This window comes from Cryptosporidium muris, genomic scaffold, assembly GCF_000006515.1.
Source record: "Cryptosporidium muris RN66 scf_1106632373431 genomic scaffold, whole genome shotgun sequence".
NCBI lineage: Eukaryota > Apicomplexa > Conoidasida > Eucoccidiorida > Cryptosporidiidae > Cryptosporidium > Cryptosporidium muris.
In genome coordinates this window covers 227922-250380 of record NW_002196573.1, presented here as the reverse complement: position 1 = coordinate 250380, position 22459 = coordinate 227922, and the positions used below count along the sequence as shown (strand labels likewise).

The 22459-nt window shown below is 31.2% G+C and overlaps 9 protein-coding genes across 9 annotated transcripts, besides 3 other annotated features; 5 read left to right on the top strand and 4 right to left on the bottom strand.

The window, feature by feature from the left end:
* Positions 1–700: 700 nt before the first annotated feature.
* Positions 701–1130, top strand: CMU_008000 (uncharacterized protein; the record flags this gene model as incomplete). The annotated part of the gene is made up of 2 exons (XM_002140622.1): positions 701–998; positions 1078–1130. 2 exons carry the CDS (start codon positions 701–703, stop codon positions 1128–1130), a joined length of 351 nt encoding a protein of 116 aa, XP_002140658.1.
* Positions 1021–1070: a sequence feature (AT_rich).
* Positions 1131–1419: 289 nt separating the features above from the next.
* Positions 1420–1456: a sequence feature (AT_rich).
* Positions 1457–1669: 213 nt separating this feature from the next.
* Positions 1670–3895, top strand: CMU_007990 (kinesin motor domain-containing protein; the record flags this gene model as incomplete). The annotated part of the gene is made up of 1 exon (XM_002140621.1): positions 1670–3895. The coding sequence occupies one exon, from the start codon at positions 1670–1672 to the stop codon at positions 3893–3895; it is 2226 nt and encodes a 741-aa protein (XP_002140657.1).
* A 182-nt stretch (positions 3896–4077) lies between these two features.
* On the bottom strand, positions 4078–4581 carry CMU_007980 (uncharacterized protein; the record flags this gene model as incomplete). Its single annotated transcript, XM_002140620.1, has 1 exon — positions 4078–4581. One exon carries the CDS (start codon positions 4579–4581, stop codon positions 4078–4080), a length of 504 nt encoding a protein of 167 aa, XP_002140656.1.
* Positions 4582–5025: 444 nt separating this feature from the next.
* On the bottom strand, positions 5026–7941 carry CMU_007970 (kinesin motor domain-containing protein; the record flags this gene model as incomplete). Its single annotated transcript, XM_002140619.1, has 1 exon — positions 5026–7941. The coding sequence occupies one exon, from the start codon at positions 7939–7941 to the stop codon at positions 5026–5028; it is 2916 nt and encodes a 971-aa protein (XP_002140655.1).
* Positions 6105–6125: a sequence feature (AT_rich).
* A 346-nt stretch (positions 7942–8287) lies between the features above and the next one.
* CMU_007960 (uncharacterized protein) lies at positions 8288–10159 on the top strand (the record flags this gene model as incomplete). Its single annotated transcript, XM_002140618.1, has 1 exon — positions 8288–10159. One exon carries the CDS (start codon positions 8288–8290, stop codon positions 10157–10159), a length of 1872 nt encoding a protein of 623 aa, XP_002140654.1.
* A 1168-nt stretch (positions 10160–11327) lies between these two features.
* On the bottom strand, positions 11328–14267 carry CMU_007950 (uncharacterized protein; the record flags this gene model as incomplete). The annotated part of the gene is made up of 1 exon (XM_002140617.1): positions 11328–14267. One exon carries the CDS (start codon positions 14265–14267, stop codon positions 11328–11330), a length of 2940 nt encoding a protein of 979 aa, XP_002140653.1.
* Positions 14268–15697: 1430 nt separating this feature from the next.
* CMU_007940 (ribonucleoside-diphosphate reductase, large subunit, putative) lies at positions 15698–18127 on the top strand (the record flags this gene model as incomplete). The annotated part of the gene is made up of 1 exon (XM_002140616.1): positions 15698–18127. One exon carries the CDS (start codon positions 15698–15700, stop codon positions 18125–18127), a length of 2430 nt encoding a protein of 809 aa, XP_002140652.1.
* A 389-nt stretch (positions 18128–18516) lies between these two features.
* On the top strand, positions 18517–20934 carry CMU_007930 (glycosyl transferase; the record flags this gene model as incomplete). The annotated part of the gene is made up of 1 exon (XM_002140615.1): positions 18517–20934. The coding sequence occupies one exon, from the start codon at positions 18517–18519 to the stop codon at positions 20932–20934; it is 2418 nt and encodes an 805-aa protein (XP_002140651.1).
* Positions 20935–21409: 475 nt separating this feature from the next.
* Positions 21410–22180, bottom strand: CMU_007920 (apolipoprotein A-I-binding protein precursor, putative; the record flags this gene model as incomplete). The annotated part of the gene is made up of 1 exon (XM_002140614.1): positions 21410–22180. One exon carries the CDS (start codon positions 22178–22180, stop codon positions 21410–21412), a length of 771 nt encoding a protein of 256 aa, XP_002140650.1.
* Between the last annotated feature and the right edge of the window lie 279 nt (positions 22181–22459).

Below are 22459 nucleotides of genomic sequence, written 5' to 3'. Positions count from 1 at the left end.
TTCTAACTTCAATTTAAAATGGAAAATATTGTGTCAAACAGATGTATGTTTTACTATTCTTTCAATATTAATATTAATACTAGAATCGTTCCTAACTCAACTGTTTTTGCAAGGTACTATAACTGAGAAATTATATTTTCCATTTCTATTTATTTCATCCTGTTCCATATGGTGGAAAATGTGTACTATTAGTAGACGTAAAGAATGGTACGTTAAAAAAGTTCACTTTATATTGAATCCTTTCTAATGTTTGTGCTGTAATTTAAGGTATGATATCCTCCTGGACTATGTACATCATAAACGAAGTAGATACACAGTTACTCTGTGGACAAGAGCTACAAGGCTAATTGGAAGATAATATTTATGCTTTTAGATACATGTAACTAAATGGTAGATAACAATTGTAATATTAGTAAGCTTAGTGATTAATTGATATCTCCAAGAAATTCTAGTCATGACTTTTGAAATATTGTAATAATAGTCTCCTATTACTAAAAAGGCTGTGTTTAGGTACAGTATAGTTTAAAAAATTCATATAGGAAAGTTCTACAACTTAATACATGAGCCATAATCAAACTACAGATCTAGCGAGCTAATAATCTTAGGCGCTAAAAAGGGTGTAAGATTGTTACCTTTTTTGTAGCTTCTTAAACAGTACCTGATGCATAATAATCATATATTGACAAACAACTGAACATTAATGGTTAAGAACAAAGTTAATAGAAAATTAGGTAATTTCAGAGATAAGGTAGATAAGACAAAGCATCCGAATGTTCTGAAGAAGTCAGCTAAATCAGAAATTAATGAGATATTTCAAGTTATTTCGGATAAGAAGCTGGAAAGGCAGGGATTAGAATCACAGTTACAGAAAGCTACCAAATTTAAAACTTCAAAAGCTATTCATAATAAGGAAATTGGACAGATTTCATCGAAAATTAAACCTATAAGATATACTGAAGATGGATTACCAGTATATAAATTGGAAGACTTAAAGATAGGTAAGTCTAGTTAGGATTTTTGTAATTATTACTTAAATAATAATGTACTTTATTTAATTTTTTAATTTAATACTTTTAGGTCAAGGTGGAGGTACACCTGACTGTCCTTTTAATTGTGAGTGTTGCTACTAAGGTTTTAGTTCTAGTCTTTGTAGTGCTTAGTAAATATAAAACTTCGCAGACTTTATTTTTATAAACCATATATAGTCTACTGATAGTAATAAACTAGGACATAATAAAATTACTATTAAATTATTGTTGTATTTCACTAAACAAATGTTAGTTGGACTCGTTTTAGAATTTATACAATATTGCCACGTAGATAGTGCATGAATATACTAGCATTTACATGTGTTAATAATATTTAAATTCAAATTTTTGTACTAAGTAACTTAAATGTAGTATATATAACAGACCAAACTAAAATTAGAAATAGAAAATATTATTTAATTAATATTGTGAGTCAGGTAACATTTTGTCCTCTGAGCAGATTATCCACATAACATTTGTGAAATAATTTACAATGCGGCTGATTAAATTAGTACCCCCACAGGTAGGGGGAGAAAAAAAAGATGCCTCGGAAGAGTAGATAAAGAGAGGATTCTGACATTTAAAGATATAAATTAAGAAGTAAAGTAAATTATTGTTCTCGTAAGCATTGGTACTAGAATATGCTGATAAACGGCCGTCATGGAACTGGTGAGAACATACACTCTAATAATAAGACAGCATATAACCATACTAATATTTCTAATAAGTATCTGAAAAAAGAAATGACTAATTTAAACTCTAGAGAAAGTATGTCAGGTAACTTACTTCTACCAAATTCAAATAAAATTCATTTACTGAGGGAAAATGTACGTGTAGTAGTTCGTGTTCGTCCAATATTAAGTGATTCCGAATCTCCAGTATCTTGCATAGGTATTGATGATACTAATAAGAAACAGTTAATATTAGAGGATCCACGCCATCGTGGATTACCTAAGAAGTATGAATTTGACGAAATATACAATGTAGATGAAACAACAAACGACATTTATGAAAATGAAATCAAGAATTTTATAGCACCTTTACTCGTTGATTGCTCTTGTATAAATGTCTTTGCATTTGGTAGTTCTGGTACTGGTAAAACATACACTATGCATGGTGATAAAGATGAGTGTGGTATAGTTGGGCTGACTATAAAGGAATTACTAAGGAATAATGAGAAACTGGAGAATCCAGGGAAATTCTCATTTTCATTTTTCGAAATATATTGCGAGAAAGTAAGAGATTTACTAGTTTGTGAGAAATTAGTTAATAACACTAAAGGTAATAATCAAACTGTTTCAATAAGAACAGATATATGTGGTAGAGTACGTGTAGTTGGGGCTAGTACTGTAGAATTTAATTGCTGGGATGAATTTAACACAAAATACATAGAAGCATTAAGGCGTAGAGTATCTGGGAAAACAGCTGTAAATAGTAGTAGCAGCAGAAGTCATGCATGCATCCAAATAAATTTTATTCCTCATGTAATAATTGCAAATAAGGATAGAGATAAGCAAGGTATTGTTGAAGATGATACGGTTGAGAATCGACGAAGAAGAGGGAGTATATCCTTTCATGCTAAACCAAAGGTTTCAGTAAATACTCAACGTACAATTGTTAATTTAATTGATCTGTCTGGTTTTGAAAATAATCGTGTAACTAATAATACAGGGAGGAGAATGACTGAAAGTACATTTATTAATTCGTCATTGTTAGCCTTAAGTAAAGTGATTAATGCTTTAAAGAAAAATGATGGTACTCAAATGTCTCAGAGCTGTATACCATATAGAGAAAGTAAATTGACCAGATTACTTCAGGAATATTTAGGTGGTGGTGCAGATCCACCCTACTCTCCGTACTGTTTGAGATGTATCATGCTTTGTACTATTTCACCGTCAGTTACATACTTTCATCAAACATATGCAACATTAAATACTCCCAGTTATGGCAGCACAGCTTTAATGAGGAAATATATTGGGATTGCCAGTTCTAGGCTTATTGGGAGAGATAATTTGGGTGGAGTTGATTTACATGAGGTATCTAAATCTACAAAAATTGGTGTAAATTTGAATTCTAACCTATCAAATTCTAATATTAATGGTTCAATACTTAAAGGTAAAGTTCCAAATCTCTCAGTTCTATCTATTGCTGGTTCGAAAATATCAAAGTCAAAGGATTTAAGTACTAATAAATCTTTAGTGAAGGTTTCGAATAGCTCTTGTAATACTTATAGTAATGTTGAAAGTCGGGTTGCTCAGATCATTAGAGGTAACAAATCTAAGTTGTTGGCAAAATCTGGAACTATTAATCAATCATCTTCATTGATATCTAATAAGGAAGTAGTAGAAGTATCAGGATCGGTTAATAGTGTGAGTACTGTTGGACTTGATGGGAATATTTTATGTGGCAAGAGCACTAATGTGACAGTAGAGGATATAGATAGCAAAGAAAATAAGAAGTTGCCAGTTCAAAGTGATTTATGTTTAGCTGTAGAGCTTAAGCTGAATAAGATCTGTTTGGAGGATCTTGAAGCTATAGGAACTAATGCACCATACACTAAAAGTGATGGATCCGGACCTGAGGATGAGAAGATACATTCTAAGGAAAATATCGAAGCCGATACAGCTAAATTTTGGAAAAAGGATGATATGGGGGAATCTGAATCTGAAAGGCAAAGTCAAGAGGAAAATATTACCCATATTGAGAATAAGCGTCGTCGTGGGAAAGTGAGGAAGACTCGGAAAGGTGATAATGACGAAGAAAAGACTCTGGAAAGTGCAATTGTAACCAGACGTTCACGCAAAGCAAAAGTTACACTATTAAGCCCTAGTTTTCCAGCTACAAGGTCGGCTACAAAGAATAAATGATCAAGTATATCGTCAAAGGTAACTATTTAATATTAAAGAGCTCTCATTTTGAAGTTCTAGTTGTCAAGAGTATAATGTTGGTATGTTACATATTCATAATTAATGTAACGGTATTATAAATAAGTAGACCAACTTCTATCTAGATGCAATTTGCAGATATTTCATTGTTAAATAGCTGTGGCTTAAGAAATGAGTTTATTTGAAGGAGACATATTACTCGTTAATATTTTAAATGTGACATCTACTCTGATTAAATATATTGGACGGTGCTCAAAGTGACGCGCATAAACAAGTGAAGCACTTGTTTCACCTGCACTCATTGCCTGAAATTTGAATGTAAATGTGCCACCAACTCCGAGGAGATACTCTGTTGTATGGTCTTGGGTATATAGTGGGTCAATTAGCAGTGGCTTGATGATACTTGTATTTGGAAAGTCGATCATTCGATATGTATATCCAGTGGTTGGATTTCCTTTCAAATTAATCTCAATTATATCTCCAAAATGGGCATAGATAACCTCTTGAATAGTATTACTGGTGTTATTTGTATCAATATTGACCGATATGAGTTCTTTAACAGATGTCTGGTTATTATTCACTGAAGTAGTTGCACTTGTATCACTATTCAACATTATGATTATAACAAGGAAAGTTATATATGATAAAATATTTGTCTGAAATGGCATAATTTTCAGTCAAGTGATTTGTTATCTTTAAAGTGATCTTTATTAAATTCTCACTTGAACTTTTTTTATCATTTGTAGAGATAAACATTGTGGGGCGCCCAAACCGAATGGATAGGGGGGCATTTATGAACAATATAATCATTCTGATATATAATTTGAACGATGCCAACTAATATCACTGGATACTCAGTCTTTAGATAACAGGCAAGAGTTAGAATCTTTCACTCGTCATCACTTTTTGGATAATTCAACTCCTATGAACTTTTTTTTTTTTGCAAGGATAAATAAATCTTTAATTCTTGAACCTTATCCCCAAGAACTTTTTAATATCTGGTGTCTGTTACAATAACTTAGTGGAGATAGTGTCAAATAATATCTATTTATATATATAGAGTACTCTATTTTAGGAACTTTGAGAATGTGTAATCTGAATTAGGTTGGAGTTTATTGTGTACTACATTCACTTACTTCATTTCCACATTCATCCTTGCTCAGCTTGTTGGAAGGTTCTTCATCGTGTTTCATATTACTCTCTAAATTCTCTTTAAGAACTTTGTGTAGTTTTAAATGATCTTCATCTACACATACCGATTTCACTTGCTGGTTTTTATTTATAAGGATGGAATTTACACGGCTTGAATTTGTATATTCTAGTTGTTTAACTAGCTTATTTATAGTATTCTGTGCTTTATCTAGTTCAATCTTTTTGGAATCTAAGTCTTTAATTAACTGTTCTACTTCTTTACTACGTAATTGTATCGGTATAGGGTGATTCCTTGCTTCTACCAACTCACTCTGTAACTTGCTTAAATTGACCATCATTTCTTTATTAGAGGCTGATTTTTTTTGAAGTTCATCTTGCAAAAATTCATTTTCTGATTTGTATCTTTTAAGTTCATTTTGCAGTTTTACTTTTTCTATATCATAATGTTGATATTTTGCAACTTTTTCTTGAAGTTCCAACAATTCTTTATTTACATTACTTAGTGTTCGCTCTACTCTGTAAATATATGAGATTGAATGTGGTTTTGAAATAATAGTACTAAACTGCTGTTCTTCATCTGATTCATTCCCCTTCATTGCAGTATTTGTGATGATCTCCAATATATCCAATAACTCTTTGATTATAACTCCAAATTTTCCCTTTATTTCAAAGTTGATTTTTTCATCTAGATTCAGTATTAGAATTTCCTTACTATAAGTAAAGATATCTCTTTCTAATTCATTCATTTGTTCCAAATATTCTCTATATTCAAATATAGTATTTGAAAAACTAAAATAATCAGTTAATTGTGGTTCTATCTTCATGTAACATTCCATAAAATCTAAATATTTGCATATTTCTTGCCATATTTCAGTATTCTGAAAATCAAATTTAGTCTCATATTTTAACAATTTTTGTTTTAGAAGCTTATATCGATATTTGTGAAGATTTATTAGGCTGTGAATACGGCTGCTTACTAAATACTCTATATTTTCAATTGAACTATTTATTATTTGAATTAAGTGGTCCTTTTCATTAGTTAAATTTTTATTTTTAATATGAAGATTTTCATTCATCGCTTCATGTACCAATAAATTAGATTGAATACGCTGTAGTTCACCATTCCTATCAAGCAATTGATTGCTTAACTTATCAATTTGTTCACTCTGAGTCTTTATGCTAAGTTTCAGTTCCTTAACTTTTTTTTCCAAAACTACATTTTGTTCTTCATAATTTTTAAGTACATTGCTTTTAAAGTATGCTTTTTCCAAGTCATTCTGCAGAATCTTCACTTCCTCAGATTTATTATCTATTATTTCACCATATTTCAATAGCATTTGATCATAATCTTTTTTCAAAGTTGTGCAGGATGAGCAATTTTGTTTATATATGTTCTGTAAGTTCTCAGATTCATCAATATTGCCCAAAGTCCTGTTATTATTTAGTTGCAATTTTAAGTGTTCCATCTGACTTATTAATTCAATTTGCTGTTTCTTCAGTATCTCATTTTCTTGTTCTAAGATATTTAACAATGGTAAATTTGAGAGTTGTTTCTGAAGCAATACTATCTGGCTCTTTAATTTAAATATTTGAGAAGATTTATCATTAGATTTGAGAATATTAACCTTAATTTTATTTTTTATATTCTTTGCTCTTTCAGCAAATTCCAAAGTAGATATTGATTCATAATAATTAACTTTTGCAGGAGAGCAAGTGCATACAATAATTGTTCTCGAGTTACCACCCAAAGAATCAGATAATATTCTTGTAATCTTCGAATCACGATAATTAATATATTGCTTTTTTGGATTAGAGTCACCTATATTTTCATTATTTGCAATATCACTTAGTTGCGAAATAACTTGTGACAATGCCAAAAGACTTCTATTAATGCTTGCACCTTCTTTACGCCTATCTCCTTCTACTTGTGTTCTTCTAATGCTTTCACTTCCTGCTAAATCAACGAGATTTAGGATACCAATGCAAATATCAGATGAATTTGTGTATTGTGACTCTATTCTAACTCTCAATATTGTATGGCTTCTTGAAGATCTCTCATTTAAAGATGTCTCCGCAACATGCCTTAACCTAGAGCCAATGCTTATAATTTCATGAATATCACTTGGGGCTATTACACGCCTAGATGTCAGATTTCTAAATTCTACAGCCCCATCTATGCCATCAATTATTGTTATTTTGCTCATATTACTTTCATTTGATAAACTGGAGCTGCCACTATTTATTTGTAAAGATAGCAAATCAACTAATTTTTCATTATATACTTCTAAATAAGAAACAGAAACAACAAAGTCAGTCTGAGTATTATTTCTTGATCTTTCTTCTACTAGCTTGAATATTTCACTTATGCTTAATGGAATTATTCCATCATAGCTACCTTTACTATCTCCCATCATAGTATGAGTTTTACCAGATGAAGTTTGCCCATATGCAAATATTGTCGCATTAAATCCATCTAAACACGAGCCTACAACATCTCTTGCTAGTTCTTCAAATATTAAAGTATTAGTAGCTGATTCATCATATATATGATCAAATGTATATTGATTTCCCTTAATTAGATCTACTACTGATTTATTAGTTAAATGCCATATATTTGAATAGTTTACATCATCAATCTCTGATAAATTTGGAGGACGGAATCTAATAGCAATTCTGAAGGAAGATGAACAAGATGGAAGCATTTCATTTGGAGTATTAGAGTTGTAATTTAGCTGAGTAGTTTTGATAATAGGAGTCTCTCCGGGTACTTTTGTAACTATATCTTTTTTATGATCCAAATCATTAATGCTGAATTCCATGTCTTGTTTTATTCCTGAATTGGAGTTCTGGTTGAAATTCTGAACTTCAGTTTCCATTGTAATCCTTATGATAGTTTACTTCAGATTCCTCGCTACTAGGTGTCTAAGTTTTATTACTGAATTTGGAATTACACTACAAAAGCATTATAGTAGTAATAAAATTCAAAATTTTGCTAACAAGAAATGACTATTTTTATTTTTCTACATGGTAGTATCACCTAGTCGACATTTATAACTCATCCTCTATACCGGCATTTAGCATGCATGTGGGGTTTTCTTTTTAAAAATAGAAAAAGTAAAAGATTAAAATATCTCCTTGTAATATTATAAAGAGCTATCATTTTTTTTATTTCTTATAGATAATGTAGTTTTAATTCTAATTCTATATTGTCGCTTAGCTCTAATGAATGATATTTTGAGCTCAACAGAAGTAACTGTGAAATGTGTAGAATTATACAAAAGTTGCTTAAACAAAAATAAGGAAAATAATAAAGCAGCTGTAGATTTAAATTCTCTTAAAGCAGTTTTACTTGTTGATCTTAGCCACAGCTATGACTATATTATAAATCTAATTGATGAATATTGGCTAGATGTCAATAATATATCTTATCTAGAATTTTGGAAATTTGTTGAGTCAATATTTATATTTAAGGGGGTTATTAAATCAACTAAAGATAGCATTGATGAATGTATTTTGAGTGGAATGGTAAGTTTAAGGGATGGAATTTTGGAGATTTTAAAAAGTGAGACAAATATCTCAAAAAATAATATTAGTAAAAAAGAGCATTACATCACAGTAGGTGAAATTCACAATATAATATTGGAGATTATTTCAAATAATATTTTTAATGAGACTTCTTCTGAATACTGGCAAGATGTCTTAAATCAGATACCAAGCGATACAGATCCAAATATGCTCATTCATTTAAACGATATTAGTAATGCAATCTTGCAGTGGTTAATTGACTATTTAATAGGAAACAAGACTAATACAACTAGATTAAAAAGTGAAACAATTAGTAGAGTAGACACTAGTAAGGAAAGTTGGCTTAAAGAGGCAGCAAAGATTGTAACAAATCAAGATAATATAAGCTTGTTACAAAACGATGTAATAGATACTGAAAAGGTTAACCAAGTTATCAAAGACAATATTTCACTAAGTGAATCATTTGAAAGTCCACATTGGAGAGATCAAACGTTGTTCTCAAATTTTAGAGAATTACAGATGATATTACAATCAATGTTAGAGAGTATTATTATTACTTCTAGACCAGAGGACAAAAGCTCTTCACGTCGCAATGAGCTGTTTTTGAGAAAGATATCACATATGATAACTGAATTAGAAGATTATATTTACAATCAATTTGATTCAAGGCAACGTGAAATTGAAGAACTTGAACAATTCAAAAAAGAGAATAATAAACTCAAAAAAAACCTGCGATCTTTACAAGGTGAATTTGAAGAGCAAAGCAAGGATAGTCAAGAGGTATTACAATTACAAGAAAAGGCACAGCTGACTATTGAACAACTTCAAAGTCAAAAAGATAAGTTGATTGCAGATTTATTGGAATTTCATATGAAAATAAAGAAGAAAGAAGCAGATTATGATGAATTGCTGTCTAAATATAATGAGCTAATAGCAAAGCATGAAGCTCTAAAAGAAGAGTTTTATCAAAGAGGTATGGATAATCAGGCAATTTCACCCTCACCAGGCACTTCTAGGCCTTATAATAATAAAGAAGGTAGTTCTCAAAGTTCAATATTACAAATATCAAGACCACTATCACCATTAGAACTTTCCGATTCTATGAATAATACTTTATCTAGTGAAAATACTAAAGATATTTCACAAAATTTCGATGTAAATATCTTTGAATCTTGCCCTAATAGCTCCAGTATTATGGACAGAACTACTTGTTATTATAGCAAAGATAATCTTAAATATCCAAAAACATGCTCACCTGCTGCAACAGTTACTTGTGTACCAGATTTTTTAGATAATATAATTGAATCACCAATTAGCTGCCTCTCTTACAGATGGAAAAGTGGATATTTCCCGGAGAGGAGAAAAATTAATAATTCAAGACTTGTTAGTGTCGTTCCACTTATACAAGACAAACTTAACTCTGCTAAAATATTAAAAAGTTCTAGTCTTAATATAACGTCTACAATATCAAATAACTATGACATCAGTAAACCTTTAAGGTTAAAAGGGAAAAAAAAGAGTATCGAGCCAAGAATAAGGAGATACGATACACTATGCAGTATACAATAAACGAAATAATTACTTTTGTATCTATAATATTATTTGGAGTTGATAATAAACTGATTTAAGAAAGATTTACCTTGGGTGATTTTTCTTTATACATGAATTTTAATTTAGACATTATTTAACTACTAATTTACTTTATATCCAGCAAGATGAAATATTAAGGAATCATGGACATTTGTGCAATAAATTACTAACATTTTATCGTAACTATCACTTTATATTTTGTTTGACTTTCTAAAGTTGATCTAACTTTAGAATGTTCTCAAATAATGACTTCAGCTTAAAAGAAATGTTCAGAAATAGTTGATAAAGCTTTGAATGACACAATACTAAACATTTTTTTTAGAGTGAAAATTGAACTTTTAATACTATATTATTACATCCTACTTAATTTATAACTTAGCTGAAAAGATTATTAAAATAAGGACTTTCATTTTAATATTTAATTACAGTAAAAAGCCAGCTCTACAGTGGATTACTGTATCTTTAAGCAATAAGGTTTCTTTTTTATAGGAAGCTATCGGAAGCAATGAAAATAAATATCTAATATTATATGACCAGTAAAACTGAATTCTAAACTTAAACTACTATATACACTTTATCTTTCGGATATACAGTTCATTTTTGTAGTGTACTGTGGAAATATTTATATTAAAAAGTATTTTGAAATTTGACTTCCAATTACACTTTCTATAATTTATAGCCAGAATTAGTTCATCAAATTAATTAAAACTTGATTAAGATTTAAATGTGAATTTAGAAAAATTACTGTTAGAGAAATTCAAAATCTAGTTATTTGTCATTTTAATATGAATAAATTAAGTCCAGGATCATTATTTTGCTCATAAATTCAATATTAAACTTTATTTAACCAAATATCTTTTTTCTTTTTGATCTTTGTAGTATCTATACTACAAGTAAAGAGTCCAAGCTCTTTAAGTTAAACATTAGTAGCTGACTTAAATAACAATAACTCCATATAATATGTTTAATACAAGTAGTACTGATATCTGATATTTCAAATTATTTACTGCAATAAAGCATTATAGTTTCGTGTTAGCTATCAATATTTCATAAAATATAAAAAAAACTCTCGGAATAGTGAGCCTAGTTGAGTAATTGAGATGGATATTATCCCTAAAAAAGCAATATTTAGCAAATCCGTTAACTTTCAATATTGGCCTCTTCTTCTGGTTAATTTAGTGCTGTTAATAGCAAGCTTGTGTCTCTCTCTCCTTTTTAATTCGAGTTTCTTAATTTTTCCTTGATTAAGTTCTGCTGCTCTCCTCCTTAGCATAACTCGCGAAATTTTATGTTCATTATCTAAACATATGAGCTTTTTTGTTCTTTCGTTATACGTGTCTTTATGTGGTATGTCTACAATAATCTTTTCTTGGAAGTAACTATCTTCATCTTCCTGGCTTTCTAAATCCTGTAACTCTTTGTGACCTGATATATCATCCTTATATTCCTCATATTCTCTAACAAACCACACACGACCCCATTGAAGTTTGTGTGCATAGATTGCCCCGAAAAGTTTTTTAATAATGTTTGTTAACTTATTATTAAGCTTCTTATTTTCTAGTGAATCTAGTGTATCTAAAGTATCTAAATCACTAGAATTTATAAATTCACTTTTGTTGTTTACATTTGATCTGTTTGGAATTAGTATTAATCCAAGAAAGCAAATAGTTCCAATAGCTATTATAAAACGGTGCAATAAAAGTTGATATTGTATTGGTATTTCCTCAGTCTCGGTAATAGCAGATATACTCCATATTTTATCTTTTATCTCTAAATTTGTACTTTTTATATTGGTTTTGGGTTTATCTGATATTTTAACATCTAATTTTGAATAACTGTTCTTTGACATGACTTGTTCACAGAAAGCTATAAACCAATAAAACAAGTTGATCTTGTAACCAGGAGTTACTTCATACAATCTGTAAATTATTGCATTATCATCCAAATTAGAATTAGCTTGCCTATCATCACTGCAATTTGTTAACTTCTGTAATAAAGGTTTTACATATATAGGCGACATCAAGTTTTCCAGTTGAATATCAATTGGAGGAGCCGTAAAATTTACAGTAGATATAGTTTCTATTAGGGGATTATCAAATAAATAAATTTTCTCGGGTAAAAATAGTTCTAACAGTATATTTTCAATATTTCTAAATTTCTGCTCAAGGAGTTGTATTTTGGTTTCCTTTTGAAAAGTTAACTCAAAGAAAAAATTGAAAGTTTCAGTTAACTGCTTTATATGGCTGAGGGTAGCAGTTTCTGAGCACAAAGTTGTGCTAGTGTTGATATTTCGCTGTATCTCAATAGAGAATTCATTAATTTTTGCCTTTATCTTGACAATTTCGGCTGATTCCAAAAGGCTTAACCAGTTAAGAATATAATTGAATCTATCATTAGTATCTAGTATATTCATAAAATTCTGATAAAGTATGTCTAGTATTCTAAGTCCTATTTTCAGTTTGAGAAATGCAATTTTACCTAATCTATATTGTCTTAGCATTTCTGTCTTTAGTTCATGTTTGTCATGTACTTTGGTGCTTAATCTTTGTCCTCTCTTTTTTTCAGAGCATTTTTGCTGCACTTTAGCTAGAAAATTCAGCTTTTCCTTAAGGAATAGTTGGAATGACTCTTCACCAAATCTTTCCTCTAAAATATTAAATAGAAATCTATATTGACTTGTTGAAAAGAATCTTTGAAATACCAGATACACCATTTTCAATGCATTTATTAAACTATAGTGGTTTTGAAAAAATGAATCCTTCAAATATAATAAACTAGATGAGCATAGTATTGGATATGCAAAATTTTTATTAGACATTTCTATAAAGGAACTTCCTTTTATAGGGGATACCTCAGTAGAGTTGGTTTTCGTAGATATATAACCTGAATCATCAAAATACAGAGCCCTATTTTCATGAGTTGCATCTTCAATTTCTGGAAGAATTCCTTGCAGACCAAAAACAAGGGGTCTAAGTATTGAATTATAAAAGAGCTTTTTAGAGTTCAACAATTGAATAGCGACTAATTGTAGTTTAGGCATTATATTTGCACCAATAACGTGCTGTATAAATGTAATACTTGATGTAACTCCAATCGTTGCAACAAATGGTATCTTATAAGATTCACGTACATATGATAAAAGTTCCAGTAGTTGTCCTAATAAACCAGGTGCTAAACATTCACCTCTTGGTAATAAAATAGTTATTGGTAATATCTTTAAATTTTTCTTTCGCCGATTGCCATATAAATTTCCAATAATTTTAAATCCGTAGCTTGTGGAGGCTGTCAAGGTTAATTTTCGGTCTCTGATCTTAGAAAAAAGTCCTTGTCGAGAGGATAGCCATGAACAATGTTCATTTAGTGACTCTGTATCCCAATAATCTGTGTGGTCACTGCAAAGTTTTTTATCTTCTAGATATAAAGCACAAAGTTTTTTTTTAGAGCACTTCCTACTTGAGTTCTTCACAGTTTCTACAATACTGTCTGCTTTTACTCTTTTTTTGCAATTCATATCGAATCTGTCATTTTGGAAATCATTTATAAGTGTATTTTCAGTTCCATATATATTTGTTTCGTTCCAATTCAAGGATTCCGTAAGCGTATCCCAATATTTGTACTTAATTTGAGCCCATATAGAATCCAATATAGAAGATATCGTAAAATTTTCTAAACAAGTTTTATCTTGGTCTATCATAATTGAAATAGTCTTTTCTGAGCTGTTCAGAAAATCTTCAATTATACTGAAAGTGAGAGTGTGATCAGACACACTGGTTCCAGCTAGCACTGCAATAGTTTGTAGTCCAGAGAACAAACATGAATCATGAGCTTTAGACTCTATATTGTATAGTATATCTAATAGCCCAGATTTCATATGAGATTTCATATTCTCTAAAAAACTAAAAAAGAAGTTATCCCAAGATATCTTCAGATTCTTGCAAGGGGTGATGTAATTGTTTTCATATGCTGGCCTCACCACACCAAAAGGTGTATATGTAGCTGACTCTTCAAGCTCATTATCTTCAGTGGAGAAATTCAGGTTTTCATTGTTTGGGCAAATAATTTCATAAGAATCTTCAAATATGAGCATGTTCAAAAGATTCGGCACAGATCTAGTTTAAATAAAGACTGCTAATTAAAGAGAACTAAATAAAGTTGAACAACTTTACTTAATGAGAGGAGTAAGTTAGATACAATCTTTCCAAGCTTTATAACAATTAATACTTAATTTGCTATTTGCAATATATATTGTTGTTCGTAGCCCGGTACTCTATAACAGTAACTTTTGCTAAACTCCCACCGCTAAGGTATCCCTAAGTTGATATTACTAATGCATAATTTGTACTCTAGCGCTTTTTTTCCAAAATAAGGGAGTTAATAAATATCGATAAGTTTTTGAGATCACTATTATAACAGTGTTATCATGTGGAATTACTTACAAAACCTCTCACTAATAGAATCAAATATTGATCACAATAAGAGGATGATGAATTTTTGCCGTATATTAGGTGCAATATCTTGGGGTATTATTGCAGGGATTATTGGATGTGATGGAGTCTTAGGTAAGTTTATTTTTTTTCGAGACCTTAAATTATTTCCTTATAACTCAATATTTAATTTAACAATTTCTAGGCTTCATATGCTATATTTTTTCGATAGTATTTACAGCATTGGTTGTTATTATATACATGGGATATAATAATTTGCATTTATATTTCTCTACAAAGTGGATACTTTTGAATTTTGGAGATTCCTTTATGGTAAGTAAATCCTTGTTACATACTTTGATAGTTCTAAATTCAATATTTTGACTTCATATTACTGGTATATGCAGACATTTTTCTTATTCTGGACTTTATCTTATAGTATATCATACTTTTATAAATAAGATGTGCTATACATCTTCATCAATATTTTACATACCTATTTCTTGTAAGATTGGAGTTTAAAACCTTATGAGGATAATTAATTACAAATGAGAACTTACAAGAAATATCTTAAATCTTAAGAGATTTCACTTAATTAGCAACTCTAATTGTTCTAAATGACTTAATTAAGTATTTATTTGATAATTTTGTATAAAAAGTTGTGAGCTACAGGAAATTTGCTAAAAGTGAATATTGTAGTAGTGTCAGTATCGGTATTTATATGTAAGTATATGGTTACAATACTATATATATAGCATTCCTTATATATTTCTGCAAAATAATACAACATATATGCATTTTATATTGTTTTATACCATCATTGGAGCTATTAAGGTAAGAAAATCTCAAATACTTAAATATGCTACTCAATATTAGCGGTCTATTTTAACCCCACCCCATTCATAAGATGGTCCTTCCCCCCCTCTTCCTTTCAACCTATAATAATTTGTATTTACTCCCCACTGCAAATTTCTTACTAAATTGTTGGGTTTATATATAATAGTTTTCCCATCTATATTACCCATACGATATTTTTATAGATCAGTGTAAGGAGAAGAATTAATAGGTGTCAACTCATTACAAATTCTGTATTATGGCTGAGCGAATGTATGTTATAAATCGTAGGGGTAAAGAAGAGCCAGTCTCGTTTGATCAAATACTGAGTAGGATTTCGAAGTTATCATATGGACTACACCCATTGGTAGATCCTGCAAGAGTAGCCCAGGCCGTCATAAATGGGATGTATAGCGGTATTAAGACCTCTGAATTAGACGAACTAGCTTCTCAAACATGTGCATATATGGCAGCTAGTCATCCAGATTTTTCAAAGTTAGCAGCTCGTATATCTATATCTAATCTTCATAAGAATACTCATTCGGATATTTTTGAAGTTGCAAATCAATTGATATCATTTAAAGATGTACATGGGAATCCAGCTCCATTACTGTCTCAAACTGTGTATGAATTTATTATTGAGAATAAGGATAGATTAAACTCAGTTATTGATTTTAGCCGTGATTTTGAATATGACTATTTTGCTTTTAAGACTCTAGAAAGATCTTATTTACTGCGAGTCGATGATAAGATTGTGGAAAGGCCACAACACCTATTAATGAGAGTTTCCTGTGGTATCCATTATGGTAATATAGATGCAGCAATTGAAACTTATGAACTGCTCTCTCAGAAGTATTTTACTCATGCCACTCCGACATTATTCAATGCTGGTACTCTTCGCCCACAGATGTCCTCTTGTTTTATTCTCAAAATGTCAGATGACTCAATTGATGGCATTTTTGATACACTAAAGAAATGTGCAAATATAAGCAAGACTGCTGGTGGATTAGGGGTGGCCATTTCTAATATACGAGCTGCAGGATCATACATCCGTGGTACTAATGGTAGGTCTAATGGTTTAATTCCAATGCTGCGTGTGTATAATGACACAGCACGTTATGTTGACCAAGGTGGAGGAAAGAGGAAGGGTGCACTTGCTGTCTATTTGGAACCTTGGCATGCGGATATTTTGGAATTTATAGAGATAAGGAAGAACCATGGTAAAGAGGAGATGAGATGCCGTGATATATTTCCAGCACTATGGATACCTGATCTGTTTATGGAGAGAGTAGAGAAGGATGCAAACTGGACATTAATGTGTCCTGATGAATGCCCTGGGATGCAAGATGTCTGGGGTGACCAATTTAAGGAATTATATGAACACTATGAAAAAGAAGGTCGCGGTAGGAAAACAATTAAAGCACAAAGTTTGTGGTTTGCATTACTACAGTCACAAATTGAGACAGGTACTCCATTTATTTGCTATAAGGATGCAGCTAATCGTAAAAGCAATCAACAAAATCTAGGTACGATAAAATCTAGCAATCTATGTACAGAAATTATGGAGTATACTAGTTCAGATGAAGTCGCAGTTTGTAACTTGGCATCTATAGGGCTCCCTCGTTTTGTTGATAGGGAAAACAAGAAGTTCGATTTTAAAAAGCTATATGAAGTAGTAAAAGTGGCAATAAGAAATCTAAATAAAGTTATTGACCGTGGATATTATCCTATTCCAGAATGCAGGAGATCTAATCTGAGACATAGGCCACTTGGTTTAGGAGTACAAGGTCTTGCAGATTGTTTTATGATATTGAGATATCCATATGAATCTAAAGATGCCAGGAAGCTAAATATTGAGATATTTGAGACAATATACTATGCTGCTCTTGATGCAAGTTGTGAGCTAGCAGAGAAGTATGGTCCCTATGAAACATTTCAAGGCTCACCGGCTAGTAGAGGTCTGCTACAATTTGATCTCTGGAATGTGCAACCCTCCTCAGGACTTTGGAACTGGGATTTACTGAAGGAGAAAATAGCTAAGTATGGCCTTAGAAACTCGTTATTGGTAGCTCCAATGCCTACTGCATCTACATCTCAGCTACTAGGGAATAATGAAAGCTTTGAACCATTTACCTCAAATATATATCATAGGCGTGTATTATCTGGGGAGTTCTTTGTTGTGAATCCTCATTTGTTGAATGACTTACTTGAATTGGGACTATGGGATGAGAGGCTGAAACAGAATATCATTGCTAACAATGGAAGTGTTCAAAATATTGAGTCTATTCCGCGAGATATTCGCGACCTGTACAAAACCGTCTGGGAAATTAGACAAAAAGCAGTTATTGATATGGCAGCAGATAGAGGACCATACATTTGTCAATCTCAGTCTCTAAATATTTATATTGCAAATGCCAACTATGCAAAGCTATCTTCTATGCACTTCTATGGATGGAAGAAGGGTTTAAAAACTGGTTCTTACTACTTAAGAACACAAAGCGCTGCGAATCCTATACAATTCACTATAGATCAACAACTACTGAAGTCGACAGCAGATAAGAATAAGGAACAGGATGCAAAGAGACCTGCATTGCAGAATAGCTCTCAAGGCGATGGAAGGTCTGTTATGGCATGCCCTTTAAGACCAGCGAATCTTCAAGGTGAGGAGTGTTTGATGTGCTCAGGCTAACTTAAGTTTTTTTTTTTTTTGAAGGATCTAAGATATTGCAAGGTAATTGCAAATTTGGAATATCTTCTTATTTGATTTTAATATTATATTTCACTTAAAGCTACTCTAGCAATATGAACCACTATATGTGGATCGCAAAACTCCCAATCCCCCATGGAGGAGCTGGCGGTACTTTAATTTTTCATATTAATGAGGTCCTTAGATCCAAAAGGTATTTTTGCAAAGTAAATCACCTAATATAGATTGATCAATTTAATATAGATAAATGGCACACTAAATAAATTCTATATCATTTTCAGAACTTTAAACAACCAAAAATGTGTGATCTCTGCGTTTCTGTCTAGTAGATACAGTAAAGTGTAAAAGCCAAATATAAATAAATATCAATAATGAATATACCTATTAAAAATTCATATAGTTTTTTTCTAGCGTACTCAAGGCTCATTTGTCGCTTTTTAGCTTGCTCATTAGGTATAATTTTGGCATCTTTAAGTATAAGTAAACCGCTAGTTGGGGTATGTTTAGCTGCAGAAGTTGCAATATTTGACTATTTCACAAACTACCTAGGAATAACATCAAAAAAAAAATTATACCGAAATAGAGAGAAAAAAAAAAGGGATTCTGTTAGTGAAAATATTGGGGTTTATAAGTGGGTTGGGCTACTAGTTGTACTACTCTGTGAGCTTTCAACTTTTCTTGCTCTCAATACATTTTTTTTTTCACAAGTTAAAAGGAATAATGTACATGATATTATTCCCAAACAGTTATATAAGAATAGTACTACCTTTAATAAACTTTTAACTCTTAAATATGATAAAGTCCCATATTTAATGAGTCTATCACCTACTGGTGTTAATTCAGAGCTTATAGAATGGCTAAGTAGAAGTTGGAAACCAAGAACTATTGAGAATCTCCCCTACTGGGATTCTAGAGTGAGTTTAACACTTAGAGATCTAAATTCACAGTTGGAGGTCATCCATTACACTGAGATCAATTTTGATACATATGTAGATGCTAGTTCAATTGAACAGAATATAAATGGAGCTGTTACATCACGAGTAATAATAGGTGATGGAACTTGGAACAATCAGGGAATTGGCAGTAATTATAGCTTGAGGGACCATATTCTAAGCGAGTATAATAGTGAGTTTTTTGGAAAAGATGACCTAATTAGTATTGTAATACCTGTGTACAATGAAGAAGAATATATAGTTAAGACTATATGTTATACAATTGAGACTATGCCTATTGAATTACTTGGAGAAATAGTTGTTGTTGATGATGCAAGCAGAATACCAGTAGTTAAAATTTTAGAGGAACAGCTACCAAGTGAATACAAGAAATATGTTCGTGTAATAAGATTTAAAAAAAACGAAGGTCTTATAAGAGCTAAAATTGTAGGTGCAGATACATCATTTGGTCCAAACATATTTTTCTTAGATGGGCACTGTCGTCCAAAGCCAGGCTGGTCGCAAAGTCTCGTGAGATCCATAAGACAAAATTATAAAAGAATCGTATGTCCGATTGTACAAAATCTGTATGGTCATAATTGGAGTGATGTAGGTACTGCAGGAGCTAAAATGATGATTGAGTGGAGCTTTGCATTTCATTGGTATGACGATGGGCTAGATGAAGTTCCAATAGCCTCTGGAGGAATTCTAATGATAACAAAGCGTTGGTGGGAAGAAAGTGGGAAATATGACCCAGGAATGATGTACTGGGGAGGTGAAAATATAGAACAGAGTTTCCGTGTTTGGATGTGTGGTGGAGAGATCCATGTTATTAGGGACTCTTTAGTTGGACATATATTTAATAGAACAAATACTGATGAGAGAGACAATAATTTGGAATACAAAACACTTCTAATCAGAAATGTACACATGAATCACAAGAGAACTGCCTATGTATGGCTTGATTATTTTTATTATCAAACATATTTTAAGAACTTCCACATGCTAAGTTATGAGACTTCACTTATAGGCTCAGGCATAGATGAAAGACTAGCTATTAGACAGAACTTGCAATGCAAATCATTTGAATGGTATATTAAAAAATTCAAACCATCACTAGAAAGGCAAGGAGAAATGTATCTCGATTATCATCATATTCAGCATAGCAAAAGCAAATTATGCTTAACTACTAAACTTACGATGATTGAGCCACGCGATATGACAGTGAATAGCATACTAAGAGCTCTAATACCAAGAACTGTCGTTCCTGCAGATATATCCAAGTATGGAGACAAGTTTACTGATGAATACGATGATGTTACACTTGAAATATGTGATCCATTTAATTATAATCAACAATGGTTATTTATTTTAGGTAATAGGATGCTTTATAATAGGGGCACAAAGAGATGTCTTGATAGAGCCAATATTAATTTAGAAAGTCATGACAATAACGCTATAGTTAAGGAAGAGGATGTTAATAAGCAAGCAAATATGAAACAAATACCTCTTATAACTGTTGAGTGTGACTGGAACTTAGTTATGAGATCGAAAAATATGAATCAGTTTTGGGCATGGAAACCAGAAAAAATACTTAATCAAGAGAGTAGTGAATATGGGAGGATTGTCACTTGGGATGGTGATGAACATAGAACTAACCAGACTGGAGGAGCTGAAGAATTTGTTGTTCCACTAAATAAAGGTATAAATGAAAACTCGTTATGTGCCTTCAGTATTAAAAATATTGGATACTACAATCAATCTACTTTATATTACACCTATTGTACAGAAGTAAGTAAAAAAAAATTTCTTTTTAGAAAAATGTGGCTTCAGAAAGATCTTTTGGAGTATAGTTAGATAAGTTCTTAAAATACACTCTTCAGAACATTATAGCTCTCTATTATTAAATTTGCGAATTTAAGTGTAAACTAAAAGATACAATTTTTTATAAAATATCAGGCTGATGTATTTACTTTTCGATTAATTATAGCTTATTTTGACTTGATTATTGTATTTAGGATTTATAAATCTATGCATAAACCTTTAGTTGGTTAATATATTTCCTTCTACATCATTAATTAAACTATTATTTCCAATTAATAATTAAAGAGGTTAAATATTCTCATTTTAAATGAGTTATTATTTAGTATCACGAGTAAATTACTGGGGATTAACTGGAATTCCCAGTACTGTTACTACAATAGTAAAGATAGAAGATGAGTTGTTGCAAATTTTAAGTTCCTATACTATTAATAGCTAATTATAGAATGCTTAGTTAAACAATATATTTGGCCTATAATAAGATTTTGTAACATTATAATTTATATGATCTTTATAGTAACGTAAATAATTCATTGTTGTTATTAAGGTATATTTTATTTATGTAATCAATGTTGTACTTTGTTGCAAGGAATGGTGGAACGAATCTTCCTGCAATATAATGTTTTCCTTTAAATGACAAGGTACATACTTTTGGAGCAGTTAGCGAAATGATAATATCTGGGTATAAAAGTGTATCGTTTTCGTTGTATCTGTTGTCTACATTCCAACCGGAAGGTATATCAATAGATACAATTGGAATTGCTGAAATATTTGAGCACTTCTTCATATAATCAATAATTGAATTAAATGGTGGCCTTATATAATCTCCAGAAAAGCTGAATCCAAAAACCGAATCGATAATTAATGCAGGTGTAGGACCTATTTCATCTATTGTAGGAATAATTGGGATTGATAAAGATTTCAGTAAAGTGACCAAATCGTCATAAAATGGGTGGCTCCCTTTTCTTGGATATACTACTATTGGATTACCACCAAATAACTTAAGGTAACGTGCTATTACTAGTCCATCTCCACCATTATTACCTGGACCACAAATGACCATAATTTGCGATGGTGTTGTTTGTGAAGAAGAAAACTGGCTTGAATAACCGTCCGAATACTGACAAAATAGATGGAGATAGCAGTGGCGGATACAAATCGCACAGCTTAATCCAGCAATTTCCATTAGCTGTTCAAGTTTGTACCCAATAGTATCACTCATTAGCTCGTTATCTAATTCCTGGGCCTCCTTCTGAGTTAAGTAATGATATTCTAAAACCATTTCTTGTATACCCTTTTAGTCAAAAATATCTTGATAGAAAAAGTTTTATACAGTATTTTACATAAGATTATGCGAGATAGTGTAAAATAAACTGAAGAAATCTGATCTAAATATATGAAGTTTGGAAAAAGCGCGATTTAAGATAGCACACACTTGCATGGGTATGCTGAAGATGAAATACTGTCAATTTTCTTTAAGATCGTATAAAAAGAAGAAATAGATCAATTAGATTATTTACTAAGCTATAAAAAGTCTAGAAGTTTGAGAAGTTACCTTTTA